The 27,941-nt window shown below is 45.0% G+C and overlaps 1 protein-coding gene across 1 annotated transcript in view; it reads right to left on the bottom strand.

The window, feature by feature from the left end:
- LOC132419280 (gamma-aminobutyric acid receptor subunit rho-1) overlaps positions 1-21,561 on the bottom strand; it is a 35,241-nt gene extending 13,680 nt beyond the window's left edge. The window contains exons 1-4 of the mRNA XM_060003264.1: positions 21,089-21,561; positions 4,845-4,951; positions 3,310-3,377; positions 2,026-2,249 (exon numbers count right to left, since the gene is read on the bottom strand). Of these exons, the coding sequence (XP_059859247.1) occupies positions 2,026-2,249; positions 3,310-3,377; positions 4,845-4,951; positions 21,089-21,210 (521 nt within the window). The 5' untranslated portion in view covers positions 21,211-21,561. The remainder of the gene's footprint in view (positions 1-2,025; positions 2,250-3,309; positions 3,378-4,844; positions 4,952-21,088) is intronic.
- Positions 21,562-27,941: the final 6,380 nt, after the last annotated feature.

Raw genomic sequence — 27,941 nt, 5'->3', positions numbered from 1 at the left:
GCTCTGCCCCTAGGTGGTTAGGTAGCTCTTCTCTCGCCCACTAACTGCAGTGTCCCCCAACTGTAGGCACACATGCTCCAAGCTCTCCAAGTGGTCCCCGTGGTCCCACTGCAGGCCCGCTCATGCAGTGCCCCCAGCTCTCCCCCAAAACATCTCTTCCTCCCACAATCACTGACTCTCATATCTTGAAGCTGACTGGGAATTCAAGAGCCATGGGATTGGTTTTTCAAGCTACCTAGTGTTTTGGTCTAGTCCTCTGAATCCCTGGTGTTATTCGATCGGGTTATTTTGTTGGTGGTTGTTGAGCTGAAGATGTCTTGGCAGCTGCCTCAGATGTGAGGACTCCTGGGAGAATCAACCCAACATGGCTTGGGGAAGGGGTTGCACACCCTTGAGCCACCTGGGTACTCCTGTGAGAGGAGGTATTTCAGGCCCTGCAGAGGAATACCCCATGACCCTGTTCTGAGTCTGGTATCTAACTGCTTAGATTCCAAGCCAGCATGAGGAATGAAGGCTTATTATAAATATTCCTTTGGGAGATGGGGGCGGAAAGTCAGCTTCGACACTGCCATCTCTGACTCTAAAGATACACTGCATCCACGCAGACGCCCCCTACGTAGGCACTGGTGTGCGGATTCAGCTTTACCGAAACCAAGTCTGTAAAACTGAAATGTACCATCAGCACAGCACAGAAGGAGTCAATCTCAGGCAGCAGCTGAGTCGCTTCTCTGTGAAGGCCTGAGCTCATCTCCACACGCCCTCCCAGGGGGAGGCGAGCACCACAAGTTTCTAAATTGGGCGTACAGGGAAAGCCCCACTGCATGCCTGTGCTTAAGGAAAGCTTCCCCACGTCAGTGCTTGATGAGCAATTAAACATTTCTAAGGCTACTGCACAGCACAGGGAATAGAGCCCATATTTTCTAATAACTGTAAATGGAGTATAGACTATAAAAATATTGAACCACTATGTTGTACACCTGAAACTAATGTAATATTGTAAATCAGCTATACTTTAATAAATAAATAAATAAATGAAAGAAAGAAACATTTCTAAGGTATCTAAGCTTGTGAGAAGATCTTATTCTTTATGTTTTCAAAGTGATGCTCAAAATAGCATTTAAAATCATCAAGCGGCCCAGGGTCCCCATAGTTTCTCAAGGAGAACACCAGGGAGAAGGGACAAAAAACAAGCCTGAGCTGGCCAGGCGAGGTAAACAATTTTTTTTCTAAACCAAAATTTCAAATCGGAAATTGGGAATCGGAGGAGTTGAAGGAGGCAGGTCTTTGAGAAGAATACGTTAGCTACTTCTCTGACCCCTACTAGAGAAATAAAACTTTCATTAAACGTTTGAAATTGAACTTGAATAGGGCATAAATCATAAGCACCAGCCTGAGAAATTTCCCCAAGTGTATTTGCAAGACGAAATAATTCTTTAAAATGTTTACTCTGGGGCTTCCCTGGTGGCACAGTGGTTAAGAATCCGCCTGCCAATGCAGGGGACACGGGTTCGCGCCCTGGTCCAGGAAGATCCCACATGCTGCGGAGCAACTAAGCCCATGCGCCACGATTACTGAGCCTGCGTGCTACAACTACTGAGCCCAATGAAGAGTAGCCCCCCTTCGCCACAGCTAGAGAGCCCACGTGCAGCAACGAAGACCCAACGCAGCCAAAGGTAGATAAATAAATAAATAAATAAATGTTTACTCGTGTGTAGAGTTAGGTTTTCTTGATGTTGAAAAGTCGGCAGCTCCTGGAAAGTTAGAAGCTAAGCTGTTCAAAGCCAAAAAGCAGAATTCCCTGGCGGTCCATGGTTAGGACTCCGCTTCGACTGCAGGGGGCACCAGTTCCATCCCTGCTGGGGAACTAAAATCCCACAAGCCACGTGGCGTGGCCAGAAAAAAAGGTAAAAGCAAAACTGCTGTGGTGGGACCAGTGATGTTCTTGGTTGACAAAAGTTTTCCCTTCCTCCCAGCTTCGGGAGTAAGAGGACTCCGAGGGAAAGAGGGAGGCCAGAAAGGGCTCACCTGAGGCTGTAGAGCACTTTGCCGTCGGGCTGGACCCGCAGCATCACGTTGTCCGTGGTGGTGTCGTGGATGAAGGAGCGCTTGGAGTGCACGAAAAACATGTCGGGGACCCAGATCTTCTTCACCAGCCGACCGTCAAACGTCATGCTGAGGTTTTTGGTGCTCGGGAAGGACAGCCTCTCGTCCTTCCAGTAGTGCCGCAGGTAGAGGGTCATCGTGAAGTCCTGGGGGGCGAGGGCAGAGAGGGAGACCCCACCCACTGAACAGCTGGGTGATGGCAGGACCCTCTGTACCCCAGGCTGGGGAGGAAACTGAGCCCGGGAAGGCCTTGCTTCTAGTCCCTGGGGTTTGCTGCCGCAGGAGGCTCTCGAACCCTGCTTGGGGCAGGGGGACTCAGCAAGAGGCTCTACAGAGCGGGGACCTGAGCCCCACTCCATCCTCTGACACTCGCCTCCGCTGGGCAAAGGCTGCTACCGCCGGCAATGAGACCCACAGCCTGAGGGCTCCCAGCCCACGCACAGGGCCAGCCCCAAATGCCAGACAGTTCAAGCCTCTGGAAGCAGCCCTCAGCCAGGGAGTGGAGCTGGGGGAAGGGTTGGGAGATGGATAAGTAACCCAGCTCCCGGCCCCTCAGCTGCGACAACGCTGAGGTGAGTTCTTTGCTGACTCGGAGTACCCCCAAGGGACCGAGTCTCACGTAGATCTGGTTGGATGGCATGGCCCTTTCTGCTTCCTTCCCTTCCCCTGTCCCCAGCCTCTTGTGTTTCCCGGGATCGCCTGCAATAAACTGCTCGTGCTGGAATGCTTGTCTCAGGTCTGCTTCTTGGGGAACCGAAACTAAGATAAGGCCCTACAAAGTCCTGTAAGTCAAGGAGCTGTGGAAGGTTCTATCTTTTATCTAAGCCCACTAAAAAGGAAAAACAAAGCAAACTTTTGCTTTGTCTGCATTTTCACAGCCAGACACAGAATCCACAGCAGTAGCATATATCTGGATCCTTGGACCCTGCTGTTTGTGTTGGAGAGCCTTTGCCCGGAGAACAATCCCAGTGGCAAGACCCTGGACACTGGGGCAGGGAAGATCATGTTTGTCATCTGGCTCTGTTTCATACCAATTGTGTAGCTTTGAGCAAGTGTCTCAACCTCCCTGAACTGTAAAACGAGTGTGGGAATTCCCACCACCTGGGGAGTTATGAGCCTGGTGAATTCTGGTGTGTGGAGCTCCTGGCCCGGCATAGGCCCTGTGGGAATCTCCCTGTCTGCAGCTCTGGTTAGAGAAGCACTTACCATGTCGACCTCTGAGATGCTGTCCAAGCTCTCCACCTGCACATCCACGCCAACAGGAATGGCTGGGCCTGGGGACAGGGCACAGCAAGAGCATTTATTCTTTTCACTTGAACTCTGACTGTGAATGAGACAGGCGTAAGGAGCATTTCCCCTGGAACCTCCGTGTCTTGTCAGATTTGAAGGTTTGGTGTCCCACATGCCAGGATAACCAGAGATAAAAGGGTGGAGTCATGGGCTGGCTCCCTAGAATATTCCAACTAAGGTGAAAAGAAATGTTTTTGGTCTGAATCATCCAGGTGATTCTGAAACAATTAGATTAATATAAAGCATCTGTCTTTGGTTACACATGCTCATCTAAGGGGAGGATGAAGACCTAGATCAAAGTCAGGTCCCATCTAAGGAGTTACTCCTCAGCATGAGGTCACACATTTTATATTTTTATATTTACCTCCTGGTTTTGTACCCTCTTTCATCCTGGAAGCCAATGTCTCTGGCCATAAGAAAGGCATTGCTTGGTAAATCAGTGCCCAAAGTCATATTCAAAACATTAGCCAAGCCCACAGATCTGCTTCTTTGCTACATGATGGAGTAGCTTCCATGGGGGATGTGATACACTGGGATGGATATGAAAACATTAGATTTGGGGGGGGGGTGTTTATAGGCCATAAACACAATATTCATAAAGAGAAAGAAAGTATTATAAGGGAAGTAAACTGTTGCCTCTTTTCCTCCCTGCTTTCAGGCGTGTAGGGCAGGCATGGAACACACTTAGATCATCACAGAGTAAAAAGGTGGGTTTGGATCCAACAGCAGCTGATTATGGACTGGACAGAAACTCCCTTCCAGAACCTGTTTATTCTTTAGGCAAAGGTGACTGGAAGAAATAAAAGGCATGAGAATGATTTCTGAAATAAATTTTTTTTTTTCCAGGGAAAAAACCCATAACGATGAAAACCCTATTTGACACTAAGAAAGCTGAAACCTGGCAGCTGCAGGCTAAGCTTCAGAGGGCTTTGGCATCCCTCAGCACTAAATCATTATTTTCTCTAACTACTTTCATTTAATTAAACCCAGCAGACCACACTCTGCCCTTGGATGTGGACCCAGAGTTCTGTCTGCCAGCTCCCAGACGAGAACAAATTTAGTCCAAGATCGTGCTTTCCGAGCATTTTCGGGAGGCAGCTTTGGGATGCAGCTGCCCTGTCTTCCCATTGCCGTCCTCACAGCCAGCTGCTGGGCTCCCCGATGCTGAGCCATCCCTGTCAGCAGTGGCCCGAGCACAGCTCGGCTGGGCTGGCCTGGCCACCAACCAGCAGCCGCCTCCCAAGAATGCGTTCAGCAGAGCCCAGGGCAGGCCGGCCAGGGGAGGTGCTCAGATGATGCTGGGGGCTCAGGGGCCTTGTTCACCAAGCACAACCAAGGCAGACTTGAATGCAGGGAGCGACGTTGAGCGGACCCTTGGCTTGACTTCTGCCCACAGACAGAGAGAAGGACCTGTAGAAAGAAGACAAGCCCCCACAGTGCGTGTTTCATACCTCCAAAGCCAGGCCTCATGCTGAAATCGTGGTCATCTATCCTCAGGAGCTGTTCTGACTTTGTCAGTGGCGATTTGGTAATATCAGGGCTGCGTTTAAGAACTGGGCTGCAGAGGGGGAGAAAACAGGTTGATCACATAACCTAATTAAGCCAGATAAAACCCATTTGCATTCAGACTTGATCTTGACAAGTTTGATGGGATGTGTTATTTCTTCTTTAAAGCTGATGGAAATCCTCTCTTCCTCCAGCTTTCTGGATAAATGAACTGACCCAGAAGGTCCAAGACAGGGGTTTAGGAGTGTGAATGAGGGACTTTAAAAATACCAACATCCAGGCCCCATCTTAGAGGTGCTGATTTGTGTGGTCTGGGAATAGGGCCTGGACATTGGTGTTTTTAAAAGCTTCCCAGATGATTTTAATGTGTAACCAAGGCTGAGAACTGCTGGTCCTGGGCTTACTAATAAGTCTAACTCACCCAAAGTTCCTCGGCCATTTTGGGCAGGTTGGAGCTAGAGGAGAGAGGCGGCGGGTGTGGGCTGAGCCCAGCTCCCTTGGCCTCTGCTGGCCCATCCTGTGGAGGGAGCATGGACTTGCCCTTGGGTCAAAGGCCAATCATCCTGGCTCCCTGGGAGGCAGTTTCTTGTGCTTCTGCTTCTGAAGAGCATCTAGGGCCATTTTAATTTATTTTCACTTTTTCTAAATAGGCATTATATTTGCAGGGTTTGACAATTTTTTAAAACAGAAATACAGTGAAAAGTTGGCCTCTTACCTGTGCCTCCACCCATCCCATTCCCCCATCCTCTGGTACCTCTCTTATTGGTTTCTGGTCTATCTGTCCAGAGTATCTTGTAGGTACAAGTAAATACAAATATATATTCTTAGATCTCCTACTTTTCTCCAGTTTCACTGAAATATAATTAACACATAACATTGTCTTAGTTTTAGGTGTACAACATGATGATTTGATACATGCATACTTTGCGGTAAAATTATCACTGCAATAAATCTAGTTAACATCATCACCTTACATAGTCACAGATTTGTTTTTTCCTTGTGATGAGAAACTTTGAGCTACTCTCTTAGCAGCTTTCAAATATACAATACAGTATTGCTGACTATGTCACCATGCTGTACATTACCTCCTCAGGACTTATTTATCTTATAACTGGAAGCAAGTACCTTTTGATCCCCTTCACCCATTTCACCCACACCCTATCCCCACCTGTGGCAACCACCTGTCTGTTCTCTTGTGTCTACAAGTTCGTTTTTTCAGATCCCACATAGAAGTGAGATCACACAGTATTTGTCATCCACGTTGTCACAAAGGGTCTCCTATTTTTATACACAAAGTTTACATATTATATAAACTCTTATACTTTTTCTTTCTTTCTTTATATATGACTTGGATTTTTTTCCCATAGCAAAATGTCCTAAGCCTCATATTCTGTTTCGCACTGCACAGTGTTCCATTGCACGGATGCACCGTCGCTCACACACTCAGTCCTCTATTGGTGGACATGTGAGTTGCTGCCAGTCTTTTGCTGTTTCAATCAGTGCACGGCCTTCATTTACCCATCATCACCATCTCTAAAACCCACAGAAACAATGAACTGCTCTCCTAGTTCCTCCTTGTTCCAACACCAGTGTGTGTGCTCTCCCGGGTAACACACACACACACTTCTTCCTTTCAATGCACATTTCCCGCACTTTGGCCTGCATCAGCATCTCCTAGAGGGCTGGTTCAAACCTAGGTTCCTGAACCTCTCTTTGCCCCATAGCTTCTGATTTAGTAGGTCTGTGCTGAGGTCTAAGAATCTGCATCTCTAATGAGTTCCCAGTTGCTGCTTCTACCGGTGGTCAGCAGACAGTACTTTGAGAGCCACGGCCCTGATGCCTTCATCCTCAACACACAGTTTCCTTCCTTATAACTGGCTCCGTCCACCTTTAAAGTCCTTTGCTATCTGCTTTCCTGAAGAAATTCCTTATCCTTTGGGGTGGGGGGGATATATGTCTGGGAGACAGAAAAACAGAGCTCTGCCCTCCACTGACCTGCCTACTCTGTGCCTCTGGGCATCTTATTTCCCGGAGACTCGGTTTTCTCGCCTGATTAAAGGTGAAGCTCTGTGACCTGACCAGGGGTGTGAGGGGCCAATGAGATCGTGCGTGTGCTTTTCAAACTCTAAGGTGGAAACGCAAATGGGAGGAGCCATTGTCGTTTCTGAGCCAATAAGGAAGATTCCTCCTAAAGGAAGGAAATCATTGTGCTGGCAGCAAAGGCAGCGGCCCAGGGGAAGAACTGGGACCAGTGAATCAGGCAGAGCTACACTGCTGGTGGATGGAATGGAGGAAGCTGGGGTCCGCATGGCCGCCCACCTCCTCTCTCTCTCCCACTGGAGCCGGGAGCCATCTCCCTTCTCCTCCTTTCCAGCTCCCCCTTCCTCTTGTCCCACCCTCTGCTTCCTGCCCCTTGGCCAGGGGTTGGGGTGCTGCTGAAATCACTGCAACCGAGGTGTGGGGAAGAGACCCCCTTAGGATGGTGTGTGGGTACCTCTGGCCAGTGAGGGCATCTTTGTGTGCTCCTGGTCTCTGTCTTTGAGGCTTACCATGAAAATTAAAAATAAAAGTGTTCTAGAGAGTCTAGGTACTCAAATCAACAAAGCATCCCTCACCCTCCAGATTTGCTTCAAATCTAACCAGAATAAAATGTGAAAGAAAAAAAAAAAACAACTATGAAGCTGCAATGCATTAATTTAGCTTTTTTTTTTTTTTTTTTGGTGGTACGCAGGCCTCTCACTGTTGTGGCCTCTCCCGTTGCGGAGCACAGGCTCCGGACGCGCAGGCTCTGCGGCCATGGCTCACGGGCCTAGCCGCTCCACGGCATGTGGGATCCTCCCGGATCGGGGCACAAACCCGTGTCCCCTGCATCGGCAGGCGGACTCTCAACCACTGTGCCACCAGGGAAGCCCTAATTTAGCTTTTTTTTTTTTTTTTTTTTTTTTTCCTAATTTAGCTTTTTGATGAGCATTTTCACAGGACCCACAGGAAGAGGAATTGGAGGATTAATTACTCAGTAGGCCTGATTTGAAAAGGTCTAACCTAAACTATCTCCCCCACTGAAATTGATGGCATTCTTAACCTGGATCCACCATGAAGCTGTCAGTACGGAGAGGAACACATTGCCAGGTGGACTGTATCACTTGGGCGTCCTTGCCCCCGGGCTTAGGGATTCGGCCAAATGGGCACTGGCAGGAGATGAAACACAGAGTGTTTATTCCTCCTTCTCTCTCTGCTTTGATGCCAGGGACTAGCAATGTCTGTGTTGCTCTGTGATTACAGGTAATCACAGTATCGTCGATAAGCTCCAATAACACAATTTACCCTTCAGGCCTGTGGGTCATCATGGTTTCCTTCTGTTCCTAGTGCTTGGGGGGCAGCCACCTGCCTGGGTGCTTCCCTGAACCCTCTGCACAGCTCTGCGAGCAGTCCCTTTGTTCAATGATTGCCTAAGCCCTTTTGAGTGCGGCGCTGTTTTCGGTCAGGACCAGACTGATGCCCAGGGACACGTCAGGGCTGATGCATAGGGATTATGTCATCCGCGGCAAAGCGGAGCAAGGACAGGTGTGCGGGGGCAGGTCCCAGGGGGTGGGAAGGGCTAAGATTACAGGGAGGGCGGCCTGTTGGGCAACGGGCAGGTGGTCAGGAGGGGCAGGATGAGATCACAGGCCACCAAGGGCAGAGTCCTCTTCATCGTCAGCACTTTGCACAGTGCTGGGCCCCTGTGGACTCCCAGCACATGTTCGTGAATGAAGGAAGGGATCAGCGCCTTGGACAGGCACCAGGAAAGAGAGCCAGCAGGGACCAAAAGAGGGGGCAGGAATGAAAATCAGGTTTGGCCCTGGTCTTACTGTGGCTTTGGGCCCGGCTGAAACAGAACTGGGCACTGACTAAAGGGAGGTTTGTCAAATTCTGAGATGTCACTGCCTTTGCCGTCATGAAGCTTAGATTCTAGCTTAGAAAAAACTGATAAATAAGATACTTAAAGTCTTTTTTTTTTGGCCTCACCACACGGCTTGCAGGATCTTAGTTCCCGGACCAGGGATTGAACCCCGGGCCACAGCCGTGAAAGTCCCAAGTCCTAACCACTTGACCTCCAGGGAACTCCCTTAAAGTCTTTTTTTTTATTGTTGTTGTATATAATATTGTTATTGTTTTATTGTATATTTTAAAATAACTTTTTTTCTGTTTACATGCCCATGTTAAAACTTTTTGAAAAATAGATTTAAACATAAAGGAGAGGCTGAAAACCACTAAGAAATAACCTGTGCCATCCTGAGTATATCCTTACACTCCTGAGAGAGAAATACTGTAACTTGCTTTTAACACAAGTTATAATATATCTTCAAATATTGCTTTTAACTCAAGTTACAATACATCTTCAAATATTTTTCCTGTCATCAGCATCTTTTTACCAGCCGAGGTATGATTATTAACCTTGAAATGAAGTGTGACACACATCAGATAATAGGAATAACTAACACTGCCTGAGCGCTCTGCCAGTTATCACGCTACCTATATTACATGTATTAACTTGGGTTAGTGTTCAGAACAACCCTGTGAGGTATGCTTTGCCACTGTCCCCATTTTATACACGAGGAAACTAAGACACAGAGGGTTTGAATAACTTGTAAAAGTGAAGGAGCCAGGAGGCAAATCCAGAGGCTCTGGTTCCAAGGGTGAGAGGCTAGGTTGGCCACAGTGTCTCGATGGAAGACCTGGCTCCCATTGCCTGGAATGTGGGTTACATGCGGAACATCCAACCTTACCTTTCCCCTCACAGAGAAGCCAGCATGGACCTTGCAGAAAACTGGTGGCCACTCACTGATGAAACGAGTGCATTTATTGAATGAGTCCCTGGAAAGTTATGAAGAAGGAATTGACATGTCCCAAGTTATGATGATACAGGATGACATTTGAGACAGCTTTTTAGAATGAACAGCGGGTGTACGTTTTTTGAACATCTATTGATATGTTTTTTCTATCCTCTTGGAGAAAAGGAAAAGTTCTGACCTATGGTTCTTCTTCTTGATGTTTCCTTGCTGTGCTGTCCTCGTCAGTTTGTAAGTGGATGATGTTTTCTCAGAACATCTCCCAGAGGTTAGATAAAACAGGGATGGGGGAGTGTGAGAAACAAGGGATCTGCCGGAAGTCTCATTCAGCCAATAGCAGAGCACTTGATAAGTTATACTTCACTTTGCTGATTATTTCACCTCTGAAGGTAGAGAACTTAATTTTGACAAGAAAGCAAGAGCTAGCTAATGAACCATATGACCCAGCAATTCCACCCCTGGGCATATATCCAAAAAAACAAAAAACATTAATTCAAAAAGATACACGCACCCCAGTGTTCATAGCAGCATTATTTACAGTTGCCAAGATATGGAAGCAGCCTAAGTGTCCATCAACAGATGAATGGATAAAGAAGCTGTGGTCTATATATACAACAGAATATTACTCAGCCATAAAGAAAGAATGAAATAAGGCCATTTGCAGTGACATGGATGGACTTGGAGGGCATTATACTTAGTAAAATAAGTCAGACAGAGAAAGAAAAATACTGTATATCACTTATATGTGGAATCTAACAAATAAAACAAACTACTAAATATAACAAAAAAGAAACAGACTCACCGATATAGAGAACAAACTAGTGGTTACCAGAGGGGAGAGGGAAGGGAGGAGGGGAAAGATAGGGGTAGGGGATTAAGATGTACAAACTACTACGTATAAAATAAATAAGCTACAAGGATATATTGTATAACACAGGGACTATAGCCAATATTTTATAATAACTATAAATTGGGTATAACCTTTAAAAATTGTGAACCACTATACTGTACACTTGTAACTTATGTAATATTGTACCTCAACTACACTTCAATTTTTTTAAAAATCCAAACAAAAAAAAAAGAAGAAAGAAAGAACCTGCTCATGAAATGTTCTTGCTTTCTTGGCATATGAATAGCCAAGGAGAGAAACCCTGAATGTGGGTCCAAATCACCTGGATGTCATCCTCCTTCACACCCCCATCCAGGGCCATGGAGAGCAGTGGGGCGTGTGCAGCCCTAGTTGCACTGCTTGGAGGTGTATCTGTTCATAGGGCTGCCCTCCCGGCTCGGCCAGCCTCGCCCACCCCAGGCGCTCAGCCAGTCCTGGATGAGCTTCCCCCTCATGGCCTCTCTCCATATCCTGGCCTCTCCTTTCCCACCCCCTCTGCCCATCATCTCTCCCATGGGAGGGAGAAGACTTCCTCGCCTCTGGTCTCACCCTACTCTAATCCACCATCACACCAACAGCATGGTATGGGAATCACAATCATGCCACTTCCCCTCTTAAAACCCTTCACCCTCAAAGTGAAATCAATACAACTTAGGCATACAAGGCCTATAATAAGCCTCCTGCCCACCTCCCCAGCCGCAGCTCCCTCTCTGCCCCCCTCTTCTTGCAGCTGCCAGTTATACCCCCCATGCCCCATGCCTTTGCTCCTGCTGTCCCATCTATCTGGAAGGTCCTTTCCACTAGTCTTCGTACACTTTCTTACCCAGACGATGCCTTGCACACCCAGATCAATATCACCTCCTCCGGGAAGAATTCCTGGGCTTCCCTCCTTCCCACTGAAGTCAATACCTTCATCAGAATGTGCTCCATCCTGCACAGCGGGGGCTTTCTGATCAGCCCACCACTTCCCTGTGCACTCTATGTCGGAGGGACTCTATCTCATACATCTCTGTGGCCCCAGCTCCTAATGGTTTGCAGAGCTCAGACTTTACTAAGATATATACAAAATATGGAAGGAGAAACACAAACCCACAGGTGCATTCCAAAGAGATGAATGGGTCCATAAGCAATATGGCAAGAAGACCAAGGTGTAAACGAGGCAAGGCTCAAAAAAGGTGCTAAAGACAAGCAGAATTCTTTAAAGTTGGATTCTGAACCAGGACAGTCAGTAGAAGGAAGTACTGCTTGGAAAAGATGGAGCAATGTGAACAATTACAGTAAGACAGTAATTCTGCTAACAGAATCCAATTTTACTTTGCTACTCTCCATCAAAGAGAATGGTGTTCAAATTGGGAAGGGAAGAGTGAAAAGAATTAGCGGCTGACCAGCGTGGTGAAAATGATAACCTGAGATAATCTCACTTAGTGTTTCTCAGCCTTGATCACACATTGGGTTCACTTGAGAGACTTAAAAACTCCCAGGCCACACCGCAGACCAAGGGTGGGACCCAGCGATCAACAGCTTGCAGACCTCCTCAGCCAACATAGAGAACAACTGCTCTAGCTTTTTAAACGGAACTCAAGCCTACAGACCCAGATGAATTACAGCTCAAGAAACTTAAGGATCCTGCAGCAGAGAAAACCTGGAAACTAGGTGAGAAGCCAGAAAACTGGAGACGGAAAGCCGCTTTCTTGAGATTCACAAAGAAGAAAAAAAGAGTATCGTGGCAACTGCTGAGGTTAAGCTCCAGGTTGATTCCTGGCCATGTTCTAGAACTTTGATTACACAGACGACTTAGGAACGTTATTGGGTCCCATCATGTCAATAGCATATGAGTTCAGTGTGAGTTCAGACAGGGCAAGACACCCTGAAGTGGTCTCCTTCCCCTGGGCAGGACCCCCATGTTGGCAAATCAGGGAGTATCACTGGGTGATGTGTGGAGTATAACTGTCCTCAAAGCAAAGGCACCTCTACGGGGCTCCTGGTGGATGAGGGTCTACACTGGCCTTTCTGATCTGTGTCCGCCGTAGGACTGCATAAATGAGGCCCAGCATCTTTATGGGTTTTCGAGCTTTACAGTCAAAGTTCTTTGACATGCATTGGTCCACACGATCCTTACAGTAACCCTGAGGTGACAGACATAATTGACTCCGCTCTGTGGAAGGGGCAGACTTGAAGATATCCAGCAACTTGTCCAAAGTCACGGTGTGAGAACGTGGCAGTGGCAGGTCCCAAAGCCAGGCACTCTTTCAGTTTGAGCCTGACTTGGTCCCTCTGGCTTGGGAGCTTTGGTGACGGATTCTTGGGGTTGCCCGTAACTGTTCGTGCCCAAGCCAAGACTTCGAAGGAAATCCTCACGGACACACATCCAGGGCTCCATCTTACCTTATGGGAACAAAATTCGGGGCTGTGATGGTAAGCAGGGTTAGGGGTTAGGGAGTGGGCCGCTGGGGGGGTTGTTTTATATCGGTGGCCAGGGAACACATCCCTGAGAGGGTGACAACCTAGCAGAGGCCTGAGGGAGGTGAGAGAACGACCTGCCGATTCTGGAAAAGAGTGGTCCAGGCAGAGGCACAGCAGGGACAAAGGCCATGAGATGGGACTTGCTCGGTGTGGCCAAGCTGGTTGGACAGCAGAAGGGAGAGGAGACCCATGCCAGACCAGCTGCGCTCCCTCTGCCACTGAGCTAGGGTTGAACATGGGCTAGTGTCTTGGTTTTCCACCCAAGTGACGCTGCTGTGACGTTTGCACACCCTGCTCTTCTGCACAGGTCTTTGAGGCAGTGACCTGTCGTGGCACGGAGGGCACTGGGCAGTTAGGGGGCTGGCACACTGCCGGGAGCCCCGGCTTTTCTGACTGATGAGGGAACACGGCACGTTCCTCCTCTCTCCAAGTCTGTTTCCTCTGCCATGAAATAAGGGATTGGGCCACAGGGCAGCTTTGAGACCTTTCAAGTCTGTTCCAGAAGCATCATCCCTCAGACGTACTTTACAGCTCTAGTCCTGTTGGCAGATGGTGATGTGGAAAGGGTCAGTCCACTGTCAGGGCCCCACAAAGACGGTTTTGTGTTCCCCTGGACCTGCCAGCATGGGGTGTGTGTGTGTGCATTTAATTTGTATTTATTGTATTTATTTATGTTATCATAATGTTACTTACATTGCACTTCTTGAATTGCTATAGAGGCTGTGCATTCGTCCACATCATGAGTCAGTATTGTGTATTTTCCCTCAAGTATAAATAGTTTATTTCCTTTGATTCCTCACTAAGTGGATTTTGGGGTAACCAACAATCTCTTTTTCAAACCACTGCCTCTAAGAAGGTGTGATAGGTAATTTTCGGTGTCAACTTGGTTAGGCTATGGTACCAGTTTTTAGTTAAATGCCAGCCTAGATGTTGCTGTGAAGCTATTCTTAAGATGTAGCTGTGAAGCTATTCTTAAGATGTAATTAACATTTAAATCAGTAGCCTTTAAATAAAGCAGACTACCCTTCGTAATGTGGGTAGGTCTCACCTAATCAACTCAGTCTTTTCTCCTAAGGTCCTCTGAGGAAGAGGGAATTCTCCCTGCAGACTACCTTAATTTTTTTTTTTTTTTTTTTTTTTTGCGGTACACGGGCCTCTCACTGCTGTGGCCTCTCCCGTTGCGGAGCACAGGCTCCGGACGCGCAGGCTCAGCGGCCATGGCTCACAGGCCCAGCCGCTCCGCGGCATGTGGGATTTTCCCGGACCGGGGCACGAACCCATGTCCCCTGCAGTGGCAGGCGGACTCTCAACCACTGCGCCACCAGGGAAGCCCAGACTACCTTCAGATTAGAGCTGTAACATCAATTCCCTCTGGAATTTCCAGCCTGCCTGCCCCATAAATTTCAGACTTGGTGGCCCACACAATCATGTGAACCAATTCTTTAAATAAATCCTCCTCCCCCTATCTCTCCATACACACACACACACACACATATTACACTATATATATGTTACACAATACACATATGTGTGGGTAAGATAGAGAGAGAGAGAAATAGGTATTATATATATCCTATTGGTTCTACTTCTCTGGAGAACCCTGACTAATCCAGAGTGTGAATACTCCTTGACACCTGAAGTCTGCATACCCGTGGCAGACCTGAGTCACCTGGACCCAGAAGGCTGTGTCTGGTGTGGGTGGGACCAGCCCAGCTTGGATGTGGCTTCTGTGTTATCTTGGGTTCCTCTGATCAAGCCTTCTTCTCGCCACCATGACAGACCCAGGTTCCCACCAAGCTGATGGGTCCTCAACTCGCAGACCTGGCCTGCTGTGGCCCTCCCAGGGGGACAAGAGGGCACAGTAGGAGCATGTTTGTCCACCTGCTTTTCAGGTAAAATCTCGACCTAGATCATCCCTTTTTCCTTGTTCGTATGTCTGAACATAAATTCTCTATGCCTTCCCATTCGAAGACACTGCATTACTTTTTTTTTTTTTTAGTTTAAAGCTCTGAATTTTCCCCACCTATTCTCTTTATCAGAATTCTCAGGTTGTATTTTTCCCATACGTTATAGAACATTCTACTTTCTAACTTGTAGATCAATATCTGTCCCTAATACCAACACCACCTGCTTTATGAGCAACCTTTGTTTAGTGATCATATCCTATTCACAATGTACCTATATGGCTTTGAACATTTTAGACTTGCAATAAATGTCTTATGAGTGGAATTCCCATCACTAATTAAATACACCAGCTGTTAAACAAAACAAAACAAAGCGTATGTACATCAAGGAGCCTGTGATGCGTTTGGGAATGAGAAGTTGCTGGGTGACTTCTCAGCCTAGTGACCTCCCGCCCTCTCACCCAAGAAATGGGGAGGAGACCAGGCCTAGAACAGGGGGTCACAGATCCCAATGTCACAGAAATCACAAGTTACAATCACTTGTTGGAAGTTAGATTTCTTTAACGAGGCTGCTCGTGGTATTGGAAGGGTCACTGATTTGGCACCATTCAGACTTCAGTTTGAATCCTAGGGTGGCCACCAACTAGCTGTTAACCTTGGGTGGGTTCCTTGATCTTTGTTTCCCAGTTTCCCATAAAATGGGGGAATAATACTAACCTTAGGCGGTCACTGTAAGAATTAAACAAGAAAATGTTAGCTAGAACCACGGGAAATGGCTGATATTCCACTGTTTTTGAAGTATCAAAACATTCTCATATGGTTCAACCTGACTTTCACATCCATGAATAGAACTTCCTGTTCTCATTTTATGGTGGTCATAGTAGGGCACAGGAAGTAGAGAAACAGGGGACGCGGAACTCTGAGGGTACGCGGGGTGGCATGAGTTCCATACCTTTCTGGGCCTTTCTCTCCTCATCTTTAAAAGGAGGGGCTTTCTAAAGTCTTTGATATTCTGACATTCTGTAAAAATTATTGGATTAAGGTCTGTCACCCCCACTAAACTGTCAGCACGACACAGGAAGGAGTGAGGTCCACGTTCCTCTCCGTTGCCTCCAGTGCCTGGGGCAGTGTGGTCAACACATATTTGTTGAATGAATGAATGACTGAAGGAATGAGTGAGTGAAGTACAGGAATAGCAAGGGTTAGGAGTCACTCATTTATTCATGCCCAACATTTCTTGAGCATCTACTATCTACCAGATATTGTACTTGAACCTGGGGAGACAAGAATAAATGTGCTGGTTGAGCCCTTGTTCTGAACTGAATTGTGCCCCTCCCCAATTCATATAGTCCCCTGACTCTTTGTGTGACTGTATTTGGAGACAGGGCCTTTAGGGAGGTACTTAAGGTTAAATGAGATCATGAGGGTGGGCCCCAGACCCAGTAGGACTGGTGTCCTCATAAGGAGAGGAAAAGACACCTGGATCCTCCCCCACTACCCCACTCCGCATTGACGAGCACAAAGGAAAGGCCATGTGAGAAGGTGGCATCTACAAGGCAGGAAGAGAATCCCTACCAGAAATCGAATTTGCCAGCACCTTGGTCATGGCCTTCTAGCCTCCAGGACTATGAGAAAATAAATGTCTCTTGTTTAAGCCACCCAGGCTGTGGTGTTTGGTTATGGCTGCCTGAGCAGACAGCCCGCAAGGGGCTCACAGTCTAGAAGCTGAGACAGATGAAGAAAAGTGATAATGCTGAATGATTATTCCTCTGAGATAGGACCGATCAGGGGCCGTGGAATTTCCGAAGAAAGTTACCTGAGACTTGAGAGGCAGGGGTAGGGGAGGGCCAAGGAAGGCTCCTCAGAGAAGGTGACATCTGTGCTAAATATTAGAGGAGGAAAAGACTTGAGCCAGAGGAAGTGGGAAGAGACGGGTGTCATAAGCATGGGAGCAGCCCAGCAGAGGCTCAGGAAGCCATCAGTATGAGGGGCAGCTCATACCAGATGAGAGAGAAGCACAAAGTGGAGACTCAAAGTTCCAGCAAACTCTCTGGAGAATGAAGGGATGAGATGCAGAGAGAACACTAGTAACTTAAGAGGAAATCACATTCCACGGTGTTTAGGGCAATCAGAGAGATGCTGTCCATAAGCCAGAGGCTTGCGCTTTGGCAGGACAGGATGTGACAGCAGTGCCTCGTGCGTGATCACTGCCTCCCTCCCGGCCTCTGCCCTTCATCACCTGAACCCGCTCGTCTCCCCTTGCCTGGAAGCTCTTGCCTGTCTCTCCCTCTCACCTTCTCTAGTCTCAGTCTCCCAGTTCACAGCCAGGTGTCTTGTTAAGAGTGAACCACATTCACTCCGTTTTCTCTTCTTAACACACCACCACCCGTCTCTTCTTGCTGAGGTTGTTAATGGCTCTTCATACCGTATCTCTTGGCCCGCTCACATCTTGGCCCTCTGCCTAACTGATTTTTACTCTGGTGGGATCTGACCCTGTTGATCGCTCCCTCCTTCTGGAAACCCTTGACACAGCACTGGAACACTTCTCTGGTCTGTCAGCCTCTTGCAGGCAGAGACTGTATCTGATTCAGTCATTGGCGAGGCACCCGTTGCCCAGGGCAGTGCCTGCCCCGTAACAAGCAACTGATAACTGTCCCAAAGGTGCTCCCTTCGCCTCTTGATGCCTCTCGATTCCAGCGCTACATCTACTTCTCTGGTCTCTCGTTTTCAGCTTCCTTCACCAAGTCCTCTTCCTCCAACCTCTCCTTAAATGTTGTCTGTCCCCAAGGCTCTGTCCTTTGTCCTGCTCTTATTTTATGCTACACACTGTCTTTGGGTCACCTCATCCACCACCACCTAGGAGGACTTTTTTTTTTTTTTTGCGGTACGCAGGCCTCTCACTGTTGGGGCCTCTCCTGTTGCGGAGCACAGGCTCCGGATGCGCAGGCTCAGCAGCCACGGCTCACAGGCCCAGCCACTCCGCGGCATGTGGGATCCTCCCGGACCGGGGCACGAACCCGTGTCCCCTGCATCAGCAGGCGGACTCTCAACCACTGCGCCACCAGGGAAGCCCTAGGAGGACTCTCTTTACAACTACGTCTCCAGGCCCGAATTCCCTCCCGAGCTGCGGACCTGTAGGCCTTCCTGTCAACTGGACAACCATCTCCTGGTATCTTGCAGGCACATCCAGGTCCACATGCTCATACTAAAATCATCATCTTTTCCCCCAAACGTGCTTCTCTTCCTGCTCTCCCTTCTCTGGTACCACCCTCTACCCAGTTATACCATCCAAATACGTGCTAGACTTTCACCCAGTCTAATTCTGACAATTCTACCTCCTTAAAGCTCTCATCCATCTTCCCCATCCCTGTTCATTTCATCCTACTCATATCCTGGTTCCGGCTCTCACCATCTCTCATCTGGTCTAAAGCAGACACACTGGATGACTTTCTCTGTCCCCCCTGTAGCACTTTTCCCATCCTCCTGCCATCCTGCCACCAGTGTCATCTCTCCAAAATGGAAATCAGCTGAAACTATTAGATCCTCTCTACCTTCAGAGTAAATTTGAATTCTTTAGCAAGACAAAGCAGTATGATAACGGTACTTTGTTTCTGATGTTATCAGTTTACCCTCCTAGAGCTTGAGCCAGCATTTGTCCAGGGGCCTGTGGTATAGATAGGCTAGATCTTTATTCTTTTTCTTTTTCTGGCCACACAGTGTGGCCTGCAGGATCTTAGGTCCCCAACCAGGGATCAAACCCATGCCCCCCTACATTGGGAGCACAGAGTCTTAACCACTGGACCGCCAGGGAAGTCCCTAGATCTTCATTCTTCCAGGGAGGAGGGAGAGACCATAAGTATTGATTTATTCTAGAAACACTGCCCTGGCATTCTGATCTTTACCGAGAGTCAAGTAAGGCACAAAACGTAAGGAGGCACTCCCTCTCAGGTCGTGCAAGGGCCTCCTTTAAGTTTGCATCGTAGCCGCCTTACTTGCCTCACCCCCATTGTGTGCATGAGTTCACCTTGCTTCCTATGTTATTATTATGACCCATGAAACGAAGCCTGGATACAAATTACCAGCAGCTTATGAGTTTAGAGTCTGGCTGAAATTAAGTGAGCCTTTAAAGTGAGCCTTTAAAAGTCGAGGCTACATAAAAACAAAAACCTGGCTGGGTTCACCATTCTGGAAAGCAATTCTGCCAGTTATATTGGACCTTTAAATGTTCTTCTGCCATTTGACCCAGTACACTTCCAGGAGTCTATCCTAATTAAATAATCGTGTATGTAAGCAACTACCCTATGTACAAAGATATCCATACAGAATATTTATAATAACAAAGGGGAAGCAATTAAATGTCCACAAATAGAGGAAGATGCTTAAATGGTGGTAATTATACACTATTATGCATTATAGTGTGGGCATTCAAACGATAATTCTATAGACTTCAAATAAGTAAACAAAATCATTGTATTAAATACAATGAGGTTACAAAATTATATGCATAGAATAATCCCAGGCTAGTAAATACTCAATATATGCTTAGAGAAAAAAAAGACTGGAAGAAAATACACAAAAATGTTAACAAGCTTACTTCTAGGTTTGGGGATTATGGGTGATTTCTGTGTGTTGAAAAAATTTTTGTTCCTATGGTTTTTAAAGTAATGGTCATATATGGCTTTCATAATTTAAAAAAAGTGAAAGTTCTTTTAAGTAATTTTTAAAAGAAAATCTATTTCACTCTCTAGACTTCTCTTCCTCAGTGGTATTTACTAATAGCTCCCCCTCTAGCTCTGGCTTGGGAGAGAGGCTGAGAAGTTTTTGGCGACAACCCATAGGATTTGTTGCTGTCGCTGTTTTTAATCCTCGAGAGCACATTTGGTTCAGAGCATCTCTGTGGCAGCACCGCTCCACTGATTCCACCGTTTGCCCAGCAGCTTCTGACTCTTGACTGTAACAGGACATATGGCTTGTGCACAGCGGTTTCTGTCTGTGTCCCGGGCTCACCATGACCACTGGATATTTCAGCTCCTAGCTTTGTGATGTTGCTAAAACAGCTTGAAACAAGCGCTGTGAGCCAGACCTGGCTGTTCCGGATCCCATGTGTGGAGGGCTCTCTCAAACACAGAGCTGGGCACTGAGGAACAAGACACCCAGCCCAACCACTAGCCCCAAACTCCAGAAAGCTGGACTTCCTTCCATACTAATTGCTTTTTTATGACCTCTATTCATGTTACGTTCAGAGATGAAGAAAGCTGAAGCTCAATTTGGACTCAGGCTGATAAAGAACCAAGAATCAGTGCCCTTCCTGCCTCCATCTCTTCCTCAGTGAAAGAGAGAGAGTTGGATTGGGGGATCTCCAAATGTACTATTTTATTCATGCATATCGGACAAGCAGGTATGCAGGTATTCCATTACCAGCTCTGTCACAGAGCTGCCCAGGTGAGACCAATGCTGAAGGATCGGTCTGGCTCTGTCCAAGCTCCCTCCGCAGGCTGGTATGGCCAGGGTGACGTGTACCGTGCTGGTAACCAGCAGCGGCTGGTCCTCAGGCAGGTCCATCCCTGCCTCCTCCCGATTTACTACTGGCGGGGACAACCTAACGATCCTCCTAGCCACACAGCTTGAAGACAGCTGCTTTCTTTTCTTTTAAAAGATGTTAAAAGGGACTTACACATCTAGCAGAAATAATTAGAACTCACAGAATCATTCTCACTAATTAGAGGTCCCATGGGTTATTTGAGAATTCCCAGATTTGCTCCAACCTAGGATGCACACATCAAATAACTGCCCTTATTTTTTTTTAATGTGCATATATTCTTTTATCCAGTATCTACTTTTACCCAGGACAATTCCTAAGAGATTGAAGAATATGCAATGATAGCACTGTATCAAATCTAGCATCATTTAAAAAGAAAACATAATTCTAACTTCCTAAATGGGGGAGTAGGCGGAAGCAGGAAAACAAAGGGAAAAGGAGTAAAAAGGCAAAAGGCATCCACGGGAAACACCATATATTGTAAACGATTCCACAACAAAACCAGAAGCTTGCTTTACATACCCTCTTCCCCTAAATTCTCGATCAGGGGAAGTCCACTCACCTGCCTTTCTTCGACATCTCCTGTACGTCTCTTTTTCGCCAGTGCACTCTGCTTTCAGTAGCCAAAGCCCATGGCCACCACAAAAGGAAAAGGCCAACTTTCATGTTCTGGACAGCCAGCATGCGTTTCCAAATCCAAACAGTTCTCTCAAGAAACAGCAAAAAAGGAAAAGGATGTTCTTTTTCTCTCTTAACACATTATTGTTCTGTTCATTATTAGAAAGATGTTTACTCATGCAAAAAAAAAAAAAAATCAACCCACAGTCTGTAATCTGGAGGGCAGGAGAAAAAGCAATTTCCACTAAACCTATAAATCCTCCTACGTCAGATGTCAGGGATTTTCTGAACTGAGGTTGAAGTCCTGTGTCCCTGTCGGACAATTATTTTGGCTGGTCTAAATGAGTTCATCGTCAGACGTGGTGAATACGTTCGTAAAAGGTCTGTATTTTCTGTTCCAACAGAATAGAAGGAAGTAAAAACAAACCAAAGCAATTTCTGAAACAAGGCATACCTGAGGTGCTGCACTGCTTCTTATGCCCCAAAAATGAGCTCCTCCCTGGATCTATTTAAAGTTTTTCGCCATTATTATTTGCTTTAGCTGAGGGCTGGATTTGGATGGTTCCCCACCCTCACTCCTTCCTGTGGTTGAATCTGTGGAAACTCAGGGCTCTGTACCTGTGCCGTTATCTATCTGGCTGCGGTTGGGAGGGCTAGGGGGAAGGAGGCTTTTTTTTTTGGTCTTTGTTTTTTGCACAGTAAGAGTGAAATTCTCTTATCAGTAGTACTATTCATACTGTGAACCTCATCAGACTTTTCACACTTGGAAAATATCAGTAATAAATTAACAATAGCAATTAAGTCTGAGTTATCTATTGTTAAAAACAAGACAGAGGCCCAAAATGGAGTTGCTTATGCTAAGCTCCACATCACCAAAAGGAGACAACTTCATTCGTTTTAGCTCTCCCAGAAATGGAATCTTTTTTTTTTTAACATCTTTATTGGAGTATAATTGCTTTACAATGGTGTGTTAGTTTCCGCTTTACAACAAAAGGAATCCGTTATATATATACATATGTTCCCATATCTCTTCCCTCTTGCGTCTCCCTCCCTCCCACCCTCCCTATCCCTCCCCTCCAGGCGGTCACAAAGCACCAAGCTGATCTCCCTGTGCTATGCGGCTGCTTCCCACTAGCTACCTACCTTATGTTTGGTAGTGTATGTATGTCCATGCCTCTCTCTCGCTTTGTCACAGCTTACCCTTCCTCTCCCCGTGTCCTCAAGTCCATTCTCTAGTAGGTCTGTGTCTTTATTCCTGTTTTACCCCTAGGTTCTTCATGACTTTTTTTTTTTTAATTCCATATATATGTGTTAGCATACAGTATTTGTCTCTCTCTTTCTGACTTACTTCACTCTGTATGACACACTCTAGGTCTATCCACCTCATTACAAATAGCTCAATTTCGTTTCTTTTTATGGCTGAGTACTATTCCATTGTATATGTGTGCCACATCTTCTTTATCCATTCATCCGATGATGGACACTTAGGTTGTTTCCATCTCCGGGCTATTGTAAATAGAGCTGCGATGAACATTTTGGTACATGACTCTTTTTGAATTATGGTTTTCTCAGGGTATATGCCCAGTAGTGGGATTGCTGGTTCATATGGTAGTTCTATTTTTAATTTTTTAAGGAACCTCCATACTGTTCTCCATAGTGGCTGTACCAATTCACATTCCCACCAGCAGTGCAAGAGTGTTCCCTTTTCTCCACACCCTCTCCAGCATTTATTGTTTCTAGATTTTTTGATGATGGCCATTCTGACTGGTGTGAGATGATATCTCATTGTAGTTTTGAGTTGCATTTCTCTAATGATTAATGATGTTGAGCATTCTTTCATGTGTTTGTTGGCAGTCTGTATATCTTCTTTGGAGAAATGTCTATTTAGGTCTTCTGCCCATTTTTGGATTGGGTCGTTTGTTTTTTTGTTATTGAGCTGCATAAGCTGCTTGTAAATTTTGGAGATGAATCTTTTGTCCGTTGCTTCATGTGAAAATACTTTCTCCCATTCTGAGGGTTGTCTTTTGGTCTTGTTTATGGTTTCCTTTGCTGTGCAAAAGCTTTGAAGTTTCATTAGGCCCCATTTGTTTATTTTTGTTTTTATTTCCATTTCTCTAGGAAGTGGGTCAAAAAGGATCTTGCTGTGATTTATGTCACAGAGTGTCCTGCCTACGTTTACCTCTAAGAGTTTGATAGTTTCTGGCCTTACATTTAGGTCTTTAATCCATTTTGAGCTTATTTTTGTGTATGGTGTTAGGGAGTGATCTAATCTCATACTTTTACGTGTACTTGTCCAGTTTTCCCAGCACCACTTATTGAAGAGGCTGTCCATTCTCCACTGTACATTTCTGCCTCCTTTATCAAAGATAAGATGACCATAGGTGCGTGGGTTTATCTCTGGGCTTTCTATCCTGTTCCATTGATCTATATTTCTGTTTTTGTGCCAGTACTGTACTGTCTTGATTACTGTAGCTTTGTAGTATAGTATGAAGTCAGGGAGCCTGATTCCTCCAGCTCCGTTTTTTGTTCTCAAGATTGCTTTGGCGATTCAGGGTCTTTTGTGTTTCCATACAAATTATGAAATTTTTTGTTCTAGTTCTGTGAAAAATGCCAGTGGTAGTTTGATAGGGATTGCATGGAATCTGTAGATTGCTTTGGGTAGTAGAGTCATTTTCACAATGTTGATTCTTCCAATCCAAAAACATGGTATATCTCTCCATCTACCTGTATCATTTTTAATTTCTTTCATCAGTGTCTTATAATTTTCTGCATACAGGTCTTTTGTCTCCTTAGGTAGGTTTATTCCTAGATATTTTATTCTTTTTGTTGCAATGGGAGTATTTTCTTGATTTCACTTTCAGATTTTTCATCATCAGTGTATAGGAATGCCAGAGATTTCTGTGCATTAATTTTGTATCCTGCTACTTTACCAAATTCATTGATTAGCTCTAGTAGTTTTCTGGTAGTATCTTTAGGATTCTCTATGTATGGTATCATGTCATCTGCAAACAGTGACAGCTTTACTTCTTCTTTACTGATTTGGATTCCTTTTATTTCCTTTTCTTCTCTGATTGCTGAGGCTAAAACTTCCCAAACTATGTTGAATAAGAGTGGTGAGAGTGGGCAACCTTGTCTTCTTCTTGATATTAGTGGAAATGCTTTCAGTTTTTCACCATTGAGGACGATGTTGGCTGTGGGTTTGTCATATATGGCCTTTATTATGTTGAGGAAAGTTCCCTCTATGCCTACTTTCTGCAGGGTTTTTATCATAAACGGGTGTTGAATTTTGTTGAAAGCTTTCTCTGCATCTATTGACATGATCATATGGTTTTTCTCCTTCAATTTGTTAATATGGTGTATCATGTTGATTGATTTGCATATATTGAAGAATCCTTGCATTCCTGGAATAAACCCCACTTGATCATGATGTATGATCCTTTTAATGTGCTGTTGGATTCTGTTTGCTACTATTTTGTTGAGCATTTTTGCATCTATGTTCATCAGTGATATTGGCCTGTAGTTTTCTTTCTTTGTGACATCCTTGTCTGATTTTGGTATCAGGGTGATGGTGGCCTCGTAGAATGAGTTGGGGAGTGTTCCTCCCTCTGCTATATTTTGGAAGAGTTTGAGAAGGATAGGTGTTAACTCTTCCCTAAATGTTTGATAGAATTTGCCTGTGAAGCCATCTGGTCCTGGGCTTTTGTTTGTTGGAAGATTTTTAATCACAGTTTCAATTTCAGTGCTTGTGATCGGGCTGTTCATATTTTCTATTTCTTCCTGATTCAGCCTTGTCAGGTTGTGCATTTCTAAGAATTTGTCCATTTCTTCCAGGTTGTCCATTTTATTGGCATAGAGTTGCTTGTAGTAATCTCTCATGATCTTTTTTATTTCTGCAGTGTTAGTTGTTACTTCTCCTTTTTCATTTCTAATTCTATTGATTTGAGTCTTCTCCTTTTTTTTTCTTGATGAGTCTGGCTAATGGTTTATCAATTTTGTTTATCTTCTCAAAGAACCAGCTTTTAGTTTTATTGATCTTTGCTATCATTTCCTTCATTTCTTTTTCATTTATTTCTGATCTGATTTTTATGATTTCTTTCCTTCTGCTAACTTTGGGGTTTTTTTGTTCTTCTTTCTGTAATTGCTTTAGGTGCAAGGTTAGGTTATTTATTCGAGATGTTTCTTGTTTCATAAGGTAGGATTGTATTGCTATAAACTTCCCTCTTAGAACTGCTTTTGCTGCATCCTATAGATTTTGGGTCGTCGTGTCTCCATTGTCATTTGTTTCTAGGTATTTTTAATTTCCTCTTTGATTTCTTCAGTGATCACTTCGTTATTATGTAGTGTATTGTTTAGCCTCCATGCATTTGTATTTTTTAAAGATCTTTTCCTGTAATTGATATCTAGTCTCATAGTGTTGTGGTCGGAAAAGATACTTGATACAATTTCAATTTTCTTAAATTTACCAAGGCTTGATTTGTGTGACCCAAGATATGATCTATCCTGGAAAATGTTCCATGAGCACTAGAGAAAAATGTGTATTCTGTTGTTTTTGGATGGAATGTCCTATAAATATCAATTAAGTCCATCTTGTTTAATATATCATTTAAAGCTTGTGTTTCCTTATTTATTTTCATTTTGGATGATCTGTCCATGGGTGAAAGTGTGGTGTTAAAGTCCCCTACTAGGAATGTGTTACTGTCGATTTCCCCTTTTATGGCTGTTAGTATTTGCCTTATGTATTGAGGTGCTCCTATGTTGGATGCATAAATATTTACAATTGTTATATCTTCTTCTTGGATCGATCCCTTGATCATTATGTAGTGTCCTTCTTTGTCTCTTCTAATAGTCTTTATTTTAAAGTCTATTTTGTCTGATATGAGAATTGCTACTCCAGCTTTCTTTTGTTTTCCATTTGCATTAAATATCTTTTTCCATCCCCTTACTTTCAGTCTGTATGTGTCTCTCGGTCTGAAGTGGGTCTCTTGTAGACAGCAAATATATGGGTCTTGTTTTTTATCCATTCAGCCAATCTGTGTCTTTTGGTGGGAGCATTTAGTCCATTTACATTTAAGGTAATTATTGATATGTACGTTCCTATTCCCATTTTCTTAATTGTTTTGGGTTCGTTATTGTAGGTCTTTTCCTTCTCTTGTGTTTCTTGCCTAGAGAAATTCCTTTAGTAGTTGTTGTAGAGCTGATTTGGTGGTGCTGAACTCTCTCAGCTTTTGCTTGTCTGTAAAGGTTTTAATTTCTCCATTAAATCTGAATGAGATCCTTGCTGGGTAGAGTAATCTTGGTTGCAGGTTTTTCTCCTTCATCACTTTAAATATGTCCTGCCAGTCCCTTCTGCTTGCAGAGTTTCTGCTGAAAGATCAGCTGTTAACCTTATGGGGATTCCCTTGTGTGTTATTTGTTGTTTTTCCTTGCTGCTTTTAATATGCTTTCTTTGTATTTAATTTTTGACAGTTTGATTAATATGTGTCTTGGCATATTTCTCCTTGGATTTATCCTGTATAGGACTCTCTGTGCTTCCTGGACTTGATTAACTATTTCCTTTCCCATATTGGGGAAGTTTTCAACTATAATCTCTTCAAATATTTTCTCAGTCCCTTTCTTTTACTCTTCTTCTTCTGGAACCCCTATAATTCGAATGTTGGTGCGTTTAATATTGTCCCAGAGGTCTCTGAGACTGTCCTCAGTTCTTTTCATTCTTTTTTCTTTATTCTGCTCTGCAGTAGTTATTTCCACTATTTTATCTTCCAGGTCACTTATCCGTTCTTCTGCCTCAGTTATTCTGCTATTGATCCCATCTAGAGTATTTTTAATTTCATTGATTGTGTTGTTCATCGTTGTTTGTTTCATCTTTAGTTCTTCTAGGTCCTTGTTAAATGTTTCTTGCATTTTGTCCATTCTATTTCCAAGATTTTGGATCATCTTTACTATCATTATTCTGAATTCTTTTTCAGGTAGACTGCCTATTTCCTCTTCATTTGTTAGGTCTGGTGGGTTTTTATCTTGCTCCTTCATCTGCTGTGTGTTTCTCTGTCTTCTCATTTTGCTTATCTTACTGTGTTTGGGGTCTCCTTTTTGCAGGCTGCAGGTTCGTAGTTCCCGTTGTTTTTGGTGTCTGTCCCCAGTGGCTGAGGTTGGTTCAGTGGGTTGTGTAGGCTTCCTGGTGGAGGGGACTAGTGCCTGTGTTCTGGTGGATGAGGTTGGATCTTGTCTTTCTGGTGGGCAGGTCCACGTCTGGTGGTGTGTTTTGGGGTGTCTGTGGACTTATTATGATTTTAGGCAGCCTCTCTGCTAATGGGTGGGGTTGTGTTCCTGTCTTGCTAGTTGTTTGGCATAGGATGTCCAGTACTGTAGCTTGCTGGTCGTTGAGGGAAGCTGGGTGCTGGTGTTAAGATGGAGATCTCTGGGAGATTTTCGCCATTTGATATTATGTTGAGCTGGGAGGTCTCTTGTGGACCAGTCTCCTGAAGTTGGCTCTCCCACCTCAGAGGCAAAGCACTGACTCCTGGCTGTAGCACCAAGAGACTTTCATCCACATGGCTCAGAATAAAAGGGAGAAAAAGTAGAAAGAATTAGTAGAAGTAGAAAGAAAGAAAGGAGGGAGGGAGGGAAGGAGGAAGGAATGAAGGAAGGAGGGAAGGAAGGAAAAAAAAGATAAAGTAAAATAAAATAAAGTAAGATAAAATATAATAAAGTTATTAAAATAAAAAAATAATTAAGAGAAAAAAAACGGACGGATAGAACCCTAGGACAAATAGTGGAAGCAAAGCTATACAGACAAAATC

Source organism: Delphinus delphis, unplaced genomic scaffold, assembly GCF_949987515.2.
Source record: "Delphinus delphis unplaced genomic scaffold, mDelDel1.2 scaffold_326, whole genome shotgun sequence".
Taxonomy (NCBI): Eukaryota; Metazoa; Chordata; class Mammalia; order Artiodactyla; family Delphinidae; genus Delphinus; species Delphinus delphis.
This window is presented reverse-complemented; position numbering and strand designations above follow the sequence as displayed.